Genomic DNA, 12,629 nt, shown 5'->3' on the forward strand with positions numbered 1-12,629 from the left:
ACCTGTCTGATGAAGGAGATTAATGCTTTTCTGAAAGGGTTGATGACCACTGAATTACCAATGTATTCCAGCACTAAAATCAATCACCAGCATTAAAGCAACCAGGAATACATTTAGGTCCTTCTTTGCTCTCATCTTAAACTTCCACAAAACCTCTGTACTTTCTATAACCTTCTGCTCTTCTCACAGCATTTTACAAATTCTGTCTAGGGAATGCAAGCCTTGAGGATGTGTGATGAGATGTGGCTTTTCAGGCTGTGTTCACTGAATTTAACAGAAATATGCAATCCCAGCCAAGCAAAGCCAAGGGCAAAGCCCATACAAAATTCAATACTGAAGGAATGGGCTGTAGGAAAATTAAAAGCTGAACAAAAGGCACTCACTGCACGCCTAGGTGGTCCTTCCAAAATGTCCTTTCTATACTTTTCAGCCAATTCAGCTGAAATCTGATGAGCAGACCTGACCATTTCACCAAAAGATATGAAATCACAACAAGGAGCAGGACTCTTCACCATTCCTTGACAGTTGGAATAGCTCTGGCAACACTGATGGCATTCTGCTGTTTGCCCTGGCACATCTTCACCAAAGGGCACACACTTCTGGGACACAGAATGGCAGCGCTGTCACTGTATGATAGAGAGCAGAAATTTGAAGATGGCACTTTTATCAGAAGGTGATCTAAATGGATTAATTCTTAATTGTTTTTTAAATTCATTTACTCTCTAGTTAAAGCTGCTTAGGGCTGTTAAGAAAAATAAAGTTGTCTGAGTAAGGATGGTCATTCCCATGTTTGAAAAAAGTCATTGACTTCTCACAAGAATTAACTGGGCTTCTTACATTTTTATCTTACATTTTATCAAATCTATGGTGAAGAGAATTAAAGTCTGCTCTCCTCAAAACATGTGTCCAGTCAATTCTCAGCTCAAAGATTTTCCAATAAATCAGAGCTACAGGTTCCAAACCAGGATAATGTGACCTCCCTCACCCCCTTTCCTCCTCCTAACTCCTTGCAAATTTTTGGCACTTCACCCTTTGCCAGCAAACGTTTCCTTCCCAAATACATTTCTCAGAGCCTTGATGTTCCCCTCCCAAATAAGTTTTTGTATTGTTACAGAGGGATTTGAGCTGAAATTGGAGCCTAGGTCACAATCCAGGCTTTCTGAAACTTCAAAGGCTTCAGGCTTACATTTGTGAATAAATGTAGAGCAGCAAAGTTTGGATTTACACTTTGTTACATCACTGGAATGATTAAGAGGAGCTTCATATTCACCACCCTTCAATTATCACATCCAGCTCCTTCACTCAGCATTTTTAAATGAAATAAAAATAAATTAAAAAAAAAAAAAAGGATGTAGATTATCCCTCCCAGAGTCCTTGAAGTCATAAGCTGAAGTAGTAACTGCCCAAGAGAAAAATGGGAAAATATCACTGTAGCATTTTATAGGAAGCTGCAGCTTTAGGCTCTTCAGAGCTGAGAAGGAATCATTCCATCCAGAACAGTGTGGCAATGGCAAAGGAGGACACAAAAGAAAGGCACTATGTGGAGATCTCATGGAGTAAGTAAAAGAAATAAGGTAGGAGCCATCCCCTTTCTCGACAGCATTGCCTGAAATGGCCACTCAGACAGCACATCTCACCCTAAGTATTCCCTCTGCAGGGCCGGGAAAACATTTATGTCCCCACTTTGTTCAGAAGCATTGACACTTTTGAAACAGCAAAACCAAAAAATAACTGAACAACTAAAAAGCCACAACGGGCAAAGAGCTGCTGCGCAGGGGCAGATGGATCTCTGCTGGTGCAATAGCCCAGAGCAGCAGCCAAACCAAATAAAATCAGCTGCAGCGGCATTGCTGGGGTGCAGAAAGGTGAAGTTATTTCTTCAGCATGACTTGGGCAGCCCCACAGATCCTGTTCCCAGCCAGGATTAGATCACAGAGCCCCTCCAGAAAGTCTGGCACACAGAGCAAATATTTCCTAGCTTACAATAACACACGATCTTACACGGTTCTCTGTCTCTGAAGTGAGGGGGATGAACAAACACTGAATTGTTTGAATAATATTGGTGAATCCAGATTTCAGTTAGAGGGAATTCATGTTAGTCCAATTAAATAGTATGTCAATTCCCTCTAATTATCTGTTCCTGCAGCCCACCCGGTAATTACACTTAATGAGTCTAAATCAAATCAGCATGTTACCTGGGAAATAATTGGATTTATGTGCAATTTTTTAATGATCCTGAAAGGTACCCTGGAGATTTAATTCCCCTGTGTGTTCAGGGTTTGATCCTAGGCTTCAATGCACTTTGGATGCGGATCTCAGGATACATTTGCCCTGATAAATTGGATGTGCCCATTCCCTGGCACTGAGGCCCACTGTTGTGGGACCATCATTCTCATCAACTTTTTTAGCTTTTAAAACAAGGTGCCCATACCCAGACTTCCCACTGGAAACCATCTCTGGCAAGTGCTAAATTCTAAACTAAACCTACACTAGGAGAGAACAAGTCCAGGTTTCAGTGCTGCAGCAGCACATGCCCACCCTGAGTTGCAGGGAGCCTGCAGGGGCTGTGCTGAGGCTATGGACAGCAGGAGGAATTGCAGAAGCACCTCCAAGGGAAGAAGCACAAGCTGTGCTCTGCTGAGACCTGTACTGTTCCTCTGACCCAAAGCACACATGGTACAGAAAAATAAAATAAACCATAGAATCATTGAGGTTGGAAGAGACCAAGATCATCAATTCCAAACTCTGATTGAACACCACCACGTCAGCTGAAAATGAAATCTAAGCTTCTCTACACTCTGATGGACCTTGGCCCTCAAGACACTTAGTAGTTGTAAGTAAATCTCCTTTGCCCAAAATTGAGACAGAACAGAGTATTTTATTGATCATTTCTGATCTCCTTACACATCCTAAACTTCAAAATTAAAAGTACACACATAGAGAGTATTTATTTATTTACAGGCACAGAGAATTCACAGGACTGCCAAACTGCTGACACTTCAAGTCCTGAACATGCAATATGAGTGTCCATTAGATCCCAGGTCCATCTATTGGATCATAGGAAATCATGAATAGCACAAGGCTTCCCAAAAAAACACACAAGCAAATTCCTTTCTCACTGCTTCTAGTTAAGCATGCACTTCTCTGAATTATTTCTTTTAATTTCTAGAGGAGGCAAGCTGCAACGCCTCTGCACAAGTTTTCCCTGCTTCCAGCAAGAGCAGTCTCTGAGGGATGAGTACAGGAGACATCCCCTCATTGCCCTGCCCCCCAGAGCCCCACCATCTGAAAAATCTTTGTCTTTCAGTTTCAGCTTGATTTACTGTCCTCCATCTCCTTGAAATTCTGCCCATGAGAAACCAAAATAGCACCTTGCCTTGTGCATGACCCCCACAGAGCACCGAGCATCGGAACCACTCGATTTCAAGCGCAGGGGAGTGTCAGGGAGACAAAGCTGCAGTGACAGTGGCTCCAGGGGATGACTGCACCATCTCTTAATCCCTCAGCAAAGGTACAAGCAAATGCCACTAACTTCAGTTTTGCTTTCTTTCAAGGAAGTCTTTCTCTTTGGATAACTACCTCTGTTCAGAGGCCTTCTGAGGCTTCAGCATGACTCTGACAATAGAAGAACTTGGGTATCCTTATTCAATATTAAAGATGGCCTGTCTGAAATCTGCAGGCCACTTCTCTCACACTCATTTTTCCTAGGTAGGTGCTTAACCAAAACACCTACTTCAGTGACACAATCATAACAGGCTCCCTCAATAAGCAACAAAAAGAAATAGATATCAATATCAATTCAAGACAATTCGGACCTTAAATATCTTCTTATTAAAGTATTTCTCTTATGTCTGCTGTTAAGAAAGACAAATTCAGAAACAGAACCCAAGAAATTATATTTTTCTTTTGCTAAATTTATGATCAAATCCTGTGCAAGGAAGTGAGCTCTTCACAAGGACTCTTTGATTACAGCTCTGTGTGCTCACATTTTCTGGAACAGCTCAGAACTTCACAGGACCACAGTCTTGGGGTTCAGCTCTTAAGCATATATTTACTTACAGCTCATAAACAACACTCAATAACCCAAAAAGTCCACCCAAATTTCTTACTGTCCTGTATTTCACATTTTATGGATGCATCACTCCTCAGTCCCCTCATTAGCTTTCTCCCTATAGATAGGTGGAAAGGCTTATTGAACTCCCAACAGCACTAGATACAGTTTGTGAGACTCAAAATTAACATTTTGAATCACCAGGGAAAGGCTGACTATGACCTGGTATATCTGGGCTAATTCTCACATATTTCAAACACTGTTAGTAATCTAATGGGTTCTGATTAATAGTTTGCCCAATCACTAAGAAACAATAATTTCTGTCAGATTATCCTGTTTCACTCTGCAAAATTTGAGCTGCCCGAAAAATGTCTTGGGGAAATATTTTCAAGCAGCTTCCCCTGCTCTCTTTCAGGAAAGTCACCTACTCTACACACTGACTTTACTACTTTACTACTGTATCTGTAATTAGCAAAGAATGCCAGGCCATAAATATTAATGCACAGATGGGTCCTGAAGTACCTTCAGAAGTTCAGCACAGGCCTCAATAGTCAAATTTTTCAAGTGAGCTTTGATACAAACCCTGCAGGTTCAGGAGGACTTGTCAGAACACCCCTGTCAAAGAGATGCATTTCTCACCCAACAAGGGATATTACAATCACCCATGAAAATCCCACAACAAATGCAGATGCTTCATTACCTACTTCTGATTTGAATTCCACACAGATCTGGCCAGACCCCTTCACTTCATTAGCACAGGTTTTTTCCTGCTGGGGCAAAAAGTCTTCTTCTGTGCTGCTGCTGGCAGTCTGAATGTTTCTGCTTTTTTTAAAACCTTTTCTGAAGTCAGATCTGTTTTTCTCTACTGTGAAAACTTTCCTGGTTTTTGATTCTTTCCCAAAAATACTGCTGCTGTAATGCTGAGGCCATGTTAGTAATGTCATCTAAAAATCTTGAGGCTGGTCTGAAATGCCATGTCCAGATTAATTGTCATAACCAGTTAATTCATAGAATCATTAAGGTTGTACAAGATCTCTAAGATCACCAAGTCCTATTAATTCAGCACTGCCAAGTCCACTATTAAATCATGTCCCTAAGCACCACATCTACACACTTTTGAATACTTCCCAACCACAGTGATTCCACCACTTCCCTTGGAAGAGTGGAACAAGGCAACTTGTTCCAATGCTTGACCACTGTTCAGTAAAGAGATTTTTCCAGTTTTTAGATCCTACCTAAACCTCCCCTAGTGCATCTTGAGGCCGTTTTTTCTTGTCATATAATTTGTTACTTGGAAGAAGAGGCTGACCCCCACCTTGGTACAACCTCCTTTCAGATGGTTGTACAGTGATAAGGTCCTTCCTGAGCCTCCTTTTTCCAGGTCAAACACCCCCAGCTTCCTCAGATGCTCCTCATCAGACCTGTGCTTAAATAGAAATGGGTACCCTTCTCCAGCTGACATCAGTGGGCAGTTTGTTCACATCAAACCTGATCAGTCTCCAAAACAATGTATCTGCTTCCAAAACCCTGATGGAGAATGGTGTCTAGGCTGTGCTAACTCCCCTGCTGGGGCCAGGAATTGGCCAAGAGGGTGTTGGGTGTCCTGAGCCAAAGCTGCTCTGGGCTCACTCCTCTGCAGCACACATGACTGCACCCCCAGTATCCAGCCCCATTTAATTTAAACACAGCTAATGAGATCATGCAAAACACAAGGTAACATTCCCCAGCCTGATCTGGGAGCAATTAAAAGTTGGCTTTTGGCATGGCATGGGCAGGTGAGGTTCCTGTCACACCAACACCAGGGCCTACTGAGACACCCAGCTCTGAGGGTCAGACAAGGAGCTCCCACTGCCCCTGGAGCAGCCGGCAGAGAGGGGACAAGTCCCTCTACCCACCAGGACAGGAGGGCAGCTGCAGGTGGGATCAGGAGGAGCCCAGCCAGCACTGACAGCATGAGCTGAACACTGGCAAAGGCTGGCACTGCCACCTGCAGAAACTCAGGCAGCTGGCAAGCAGGAAGGAGGCCGAGCTGGAGCATCCCAGCAAGGCAGCAAGTGAGGGGGAAAGGGAAATGCTCCACACTGGGAGTTATCTACACTGAAATTAGAGGTGGAAGGGTGTGGGAACTCAGCACATCACTCTTGATGTCCAGAGTTGCCGAGATAACCCTTGAGGGGGCTCGGAAATCCTGGAATGTTGCCAGAAGTGCTTGGTGGTTGGATTTTGACCCTGCACGGGATGTGCCACCTGTATGAGGACATGAGAATCACTTGGGGATAAGTGGTGTAAGAATTAATTATTCACAGGGTGAAAATACAGGTTTTGGGATTTTGGTACAGGGGGATTGTAGGAGACAAGATGGAGGAATTAGGGCCTGTCTTGTCCTTCTTCTTTCTTCTTCTTGTCATCCATCTTTGGTGGTGATGTTGACACTTTGGGATTGGTTCATGTCAAATGTGAACTTGTTAGTATGGGTAAAAGGTATTGGAAGGTAAAGGTAAATATATTGTACGTAGTTTTTAGTATAAAAATAGAAAACCACCCAATGGGAGGTCAGTGTGCCCTTGGCTGCCTTGCTGGTCAGACCTCTGTCAGGCTGGGAGACAACTTTGTAGATAAGAAACAATAAACAATATTGAAGACCGAAAAATCTGAAGAGTGCACTCATCCTTTGGAGTGCGGGCTGTCCCAAGGCCATCCTGCGTGTGACCGGGCGGAGACAAAAGGCCGGACCGGTCAGAAGGAAACAAGAAGTCCTAGAAGGGCTCTCTGGTGAGCATTAAGTACAAAAATGCTTTGGTCTCAACAGAGCAAAGAGATTTGATAGAGAAATACTTACTTGGCCTGCACTTGTACCACACAAGGAGGTACTTGCCGGTCCCGGGGCAGGGGTCCATCCCAAAGAGCCGGCTGTTGACGAGGAACTGGCAGCTCCGCCTGTCCTGGCACTCATCCAGCATCTTCTGCAGCCGGGGATAGGCACCAGAAACAGAGAAACAAAAGCACTTCAGTGTCCCCACTAAAGGGAACATCAAACAGACACAACCTGCAGAAAGAGAAGGCCATCCCTGACTCCACAACCAGCCCTGGCAGGAGGCAGGTGACGGTGCCCGACACAGCGGGTGCCGCAGGAGCCACAGATTCAGTGCTCCTTGCACTGTTTTAACAGCAGGTTTTCATCCCCTTGCATGGGTGCAAAAGGAAGGATTTGCACTGGGATGGTCCCAGAGATTTTGAAACACTTGCATGCTATTTAATCATAATATAAAACAGTATAATCCCAGGAAAAGCAGCTTTGAGGACATGGATCCACCTTGACAGTTAAAAGTAAAGCCCTGAACTCTGCCACCACCAATCTGCTTTAGATTTCTCTGGAGATACACAATTTCAAGACAGCTCTTGTCTCAGTTATATAAAAGCTGGTAAGTATATAGATATATAAATTGCTGGTATTCCAATAATTAGTAGTTGTGGTGGGAACACTGTTATACAGCCAATTTAGACGGTTTTTAATAGGGCTCATTCCTCTTCCCCCATGATTATTACATTCTTTTAGCTAAAGTCAGGAAGGGACTGTAAGGCAGGGGCTTCTCCCACTACTGGCATTTTGGGCCCTACCCCCTTTTCTGCTTTTCCTCTAGCACTTGCTCCCCACTCCCTCATTCATAACTCTCACAAAAACTCCATCTCAGAATCCTCAGGGGCAAGACATTCTGTCTCCTGCTAGAAAATAGCTTCATTAAGGAAGATTAATGATTTCTTTTAATCCTCTGATCCTCTAAAGCAGTGGTAGGGGGGGAGAATAATATTGAGTGGGGCAGTAATTAAGTTTTAAATTCAGCTGGATGGCTAAGGTGGTATTTATGTACTCCTGTAGAGCCCCTAAAGCACTAAAATTACCATAATGTTTGCCTGACACACATGAACCTGTCAGAGCATTTTGAGACCACAGAGCGAGGTAATCCACCAGCCTCGTTAAGTCCCTGTGATACAGAGCTGTGAATTCCAGCCCCAAAACAATTAATTTCACTTGCAAGGAGGCACTGGAAAATCCTTCCTCAGAAATTCCCCTAGGCTCCCCTGGTCTCTTTTGTCTTCTCTCTGTTCACTGTTCTTATACCCTTCTCGATATTTGGGCTTTCCCACAATCTTCTCCATGTGCCATTAACATAAAGGCTGTTCCTTCTCAACCATGTGCCACCCAAACCAATTTTCTCTCTGCTTCAGTGAGTACTTTCTATTTTTGAGTTCTCCCTGAATGTAATATATAGAATCTTTAGCATTATAACTCTGAATGTCATGCTTTGAACAACAGCTGTTCCAGTTTCAAGTGCAATTTGAAGCTGCCTCATTTGCAGTTGCTCATAACTTCCTACAGCTTTCACCTTTTGGGCTGACACATGCAAGAATTCATGCCTGCCTCAAGTCTGACCTTTATTTTAAAGTTCAAACCAAAACAATCCAGGCCTTTTCTAGCAGGCAGAGAACATATGCTGTTGTTTTCTACTTACAAAGGTAATAAAATGCAGGCATTTCATTTAAAAATACAGGATTTAGGATGGTGAGGTGAACACTGAAGGAGGTGCCTGGGAGCATTAGCCCCAGCTTGACCATCACATTAAAATGCATAGAAAGAGCATATTCTTTCCTCTAGGCTCATAAGGGTTGGCTGCTCACTCAGCATGTGAAATTTAATTTCATGCAAAATCCAGTGAGTTGCAAAGGAATTTAAGCAGTGGTTCCAGCACAGATAACTCTTTTCATCTCAAAAAAGCAAAGAAAAACTGAAACAATTCTGGAGGGCTACACATATTGAGAGAAATTATCTCCAAATCATTGTGCACCTGAAAAGATTTTCTGATACTGGACAGCCATGCTTATATACAAGTAAAACTAAAAATATTGAGTAAGGGAAAAGAAGCAGGATCCCAAATGTTTCCTTTCCCTCTAGGGAAGCTTTCTCCCCTCAAAGGCATCAGACTTGGGTTTTGAACTACAAACCTGTTCACAGCAGACAGGTGGGCATTTCAAGAAACTTCAGCATTGTGTCATGGGTGCTGTTAAAACCAGTTGGAAAACCTCCCTGGATTTCAGAAAGACTGAGGTAGGCCAACAAGAAAACAACTTTGAAACCTCAGGTTAGACAACTCTGCAGCACTTGTTCATCTGTTCTCAGGCTCAGCATCAGGAACAAAGACAACAATTCACTGACCTCAGAGAACCACGGACATGGGCAGCCTTCAGGCAGTGCCACTTTGTCTTGGCTCTGCTCTAACTTGTGGCAGCTCTTACTTATTCCTTGTATTCCACATAAGTGAAACCTCCTGAGTTTACCTCCCGTGGTATGCAAAGGGTGGAAGGGGGCAGCAAAAAGAAAGTCTTAGGGAGAAATTTGTAACTAAATTAAGGAGCAAAAGTCATCTCTGCCATTGTGAAAGCAGAGAAAAAAGTGAAGTTTTCTTAGGTCTCAATATGCCATTTACTAATTTGTTATAGTGTTTAGCTACAGTTCCAATTTAATTTGACAAAAGCCATGACTCTGAAAAGTCTCATGGGGGGAAAGAAATCAATATTTCCTTTTCATTCGTGTAATGCTATTTTACCTCCCCCAAAGGGCAACATTTTTTCCTGAAAATTTAAAAAAAATCATTCAGATTTCTGATTTCCTGCACACAGTTTGAGTAATGTCTTATGCATAATGAAATATATCCATAAAAAGTAAAATTAAAAAATATATATGTTCAATCCTCAGTGAAATACATCAGGAAAAAAATGCAGGGAAAATTACCTCTACTTAACGGTGCATTTCCTTGCTTAAAAATTTTAAAAAATGTTCTTACACCAGTCTTAATGTTAACTTAAAAACTTGCACATAACTTTTACCTATCCTTGCATGCACAGAAATTTTCTTTCCCACTGCTTTCATCAGTATGTGCTATGTACCAGCATCTTCTTAAACACCATGCAGAACAAGTGTGACCAGATGACCCCCCAAAGTTCCCTGCAGGTCCAGAGGTTCTGGTGTTTACCAGAAGCCAAGACCTTGGCTTTCTGGCCTCAGTCTCAAAAATCATACATCTAGGCAGTATCAGAGCTCTGGCAGATGTCAGATGTTTTTTCTGAAGCATTTGCAGATGATCAGGTAGACTGACACTAGGAAAGCTGAGAGCTCACTTGGTAGTGAGGGAATGTCTTGAGCTCACATGGCTTTTGCTCAATGGATGGAAAAATGTAGGCAATTCATTCCATGTTTTCCTTGTTATCCTGGTTGTCACTGTCAGCTGAAAAGGTGGGAAAACACAACCACAAAACCAGCCAGAAAGAGGCCCACAAATAATCTGGACTTGCACAGAAACCGCAATAGGCTCACAGAACTGGCCCTAGCTGGGAAGTACAACCAGCTCCACATGTCTCCAAGTCTGGTGGATCCCTGACTAAAGCCAAATAAAGTCACCTCAGTTTAGATTATATTATAACAATCACTCCAACTGAGGAAGGTGGAGGAGGAATTCAGGAATTCCTGTCTGGCATGAAAGAGGAGGGAAGACACATTAATTGCACTGTGCCATTTTATAATTGCGTTACAGTGGTAAATCAGGCCTGAGGGCTGACAGCCAGTGCTCAGGAGGGAAGCTGTGGCTGTTTAAACCCATTCCACTCCCTGGTTCATGACTGAGCTAAGAAGCTGCAAGATTTAGAGGAGATAAGAGAGCAAGAAAAGTGAATTCAAGTAAAACAAACACTAATCTAACCCCTGTGATTTGTGCCCTGGATTAATCTCCCTGCAGTGACCTGGGTCTTAAAGCAAGGGCAGCCTCAAGCTCAAAATCATGTCTTTCAAGTAGCCACTGCAGATGAAACAGCATTCTCGTGCTCATTTTGTTGTGCTCATTAGCTAAGTAATTGCTTGTGCTCATTAGATAACAACCTTTTAAATGAGGAGCTGGATGTGAGTTCTGCAACGAGGCCATCCCCAGCCATTCCCAGGGGTGTGCTCGTTTTTAGCCTGTCTCTTCAAATCATTCTTAAAGAAGTGCTTCCCCTGCATGCTTAAAATAAACCACAACTGAGCTTAACACCCAAGGCAATTAAACTTATCTCAGTTCTTGGTCCCTCAGAGCAGCTCAGAGATCCAACACACTTAGGGTGTAACTTTGGGCCCATAGAAGCCAATGGTGAACTCAAAGGGAACGAGGGCTTTGCCACAGGGCTGCTCTCTGTACAGCCTCCATCTTCAAAGGACCATAAGGATGACTGCAGGGCATGTCAGTCATGCATGAAATTACACAGAGGAGCCCTACTAAATAATTGCCCAAATTGTGTGTTGCTGGGGAGAGTAACTCACAGAGCAAGCTGCATGAATGTATCAGAACCATGTGCAGTCAAAGGAAGATGCATATAGCTCTGTTAAGAAACTTGTGCAAGAAGATACCAGTAATTTTAAGTATTTTTAGGTGAAATTCAGTCCAGGCATGGACATTATGGTGGAGTTGCACCAACACTTATATTGGTGCACCTTCAGAGTTTTTGCAATGGGAAATAAATACAACAAAAAAGTTAGCATGAACTCTCCCTACAGCACAATACATTCATAATGGCTTCATGTCACATTTCATTTGAATTTTGATACTCTTTTATGTACCCTTAAACACTGGCAATACTTTAAAGCATGCTATAAACTTAGTGCTTTCAAGTTGAAAACTTATTTACAGTCCTGTTGCTGAACACTGAACATTCATCTCCATTCATGCAAATTACTGAAGTCCATGGAGGAAGAAGATTTTCCAAGAATCAGCAACAGGGAAGCACAGACTACATAAGGAAGTGAAATCCATGTTGATGAGGTGCAGGTGACCTGCCTATGGCTTCATTGAGCCATCTTCCCAGCCTGCTCCACTAGAAACTAGTTCAGCTTTGCCCAAATTACTGTATTCCATCTGTGCATCACTTGAAGAAGATATCAGAGGCCCTGAATCTTGATCTATAGCAGGTTTTAGTGCTCTACTATCTCTTAACACTCTCCCATGGACTTTGCTGGCTCACAGCAGAGTCAGCAGGAGGAAACTATGCCCACATGTTTTGTCAGTCACAAAAACATACCAGACTGTGAAATAAAGGACTGAAAACTAGGCATGCATTCCCTGTCACCAGGTCTGCTATGGGGGTAGTAGATGCCAGCAGGACAGTAGAGCACATAGCAGTGGGCTGGGATGTTAAAACACCAGCAGGATTCATCAGTGCTCCTCTGTCAGGGCCTTGAAAGAGCCCAGAAACAGCAATTCACAAAGAGCAGCAACATCTCCACCAAATAGAAGGGCCTGATAAAAGCTGCATTACAAATATCACCTAATTAACATTACCTACATTGCCTAACAGTAGGAAACTTAATCTGTATGCAGGGTCAACTTCAAAGGGAGACTAGGTCTAAGCTGAAGAAATACAAAAGGATGCATAACCAAAAGTCATGAGATTAAAGAAAGGGAAAGCTTAAAACACAAAGTGGAAAAAAAAAAACCCTGGGAGCAAACCATTACACTGTCAAGCAGGGTCTTAGTGGCAATGATGGAAGCCCCATGAC

General features: G+C 42.9%; 1 protein-coding gene across 1 annotated transcript in view; it reads right to left on the bottom strand.

Annotated features, from left to right (window-relative positions):
* The window catches only part of LOC131556183 (protein eva-1 homolog C-like), a 201,090-nt gene that overhangs the window by 127,854 nt on the left and 60,607 nt on the right, over positions 1–12,629 (bottom strand). The window contains exon 3 of the mRNA XM_058802633.1: positions 6,891–7,014. Coding sequence (XP_058658616.1) covers positions 6,891–7,014 — 124 coding nt within the window. The remainder of the gene's footprint in view (positions 1–6,890; positions 7,015–12,629) is intronic.

Source organism: Ammospiza caudacuta, chromosome 3, assembly GCF_027887145.1.
Source record: "Ammospiza caudacuta isolate bAmmCau1 chromosome 3, bAmmCau1.pri, whole genome shotgun sequence".
NCBI classification, from domain to species: Eukaryota; Metazoa; Chordata; class Aves; order Passeriformes; family Passerellidae; genus Ammospiza; species Ammospiza caudacuta.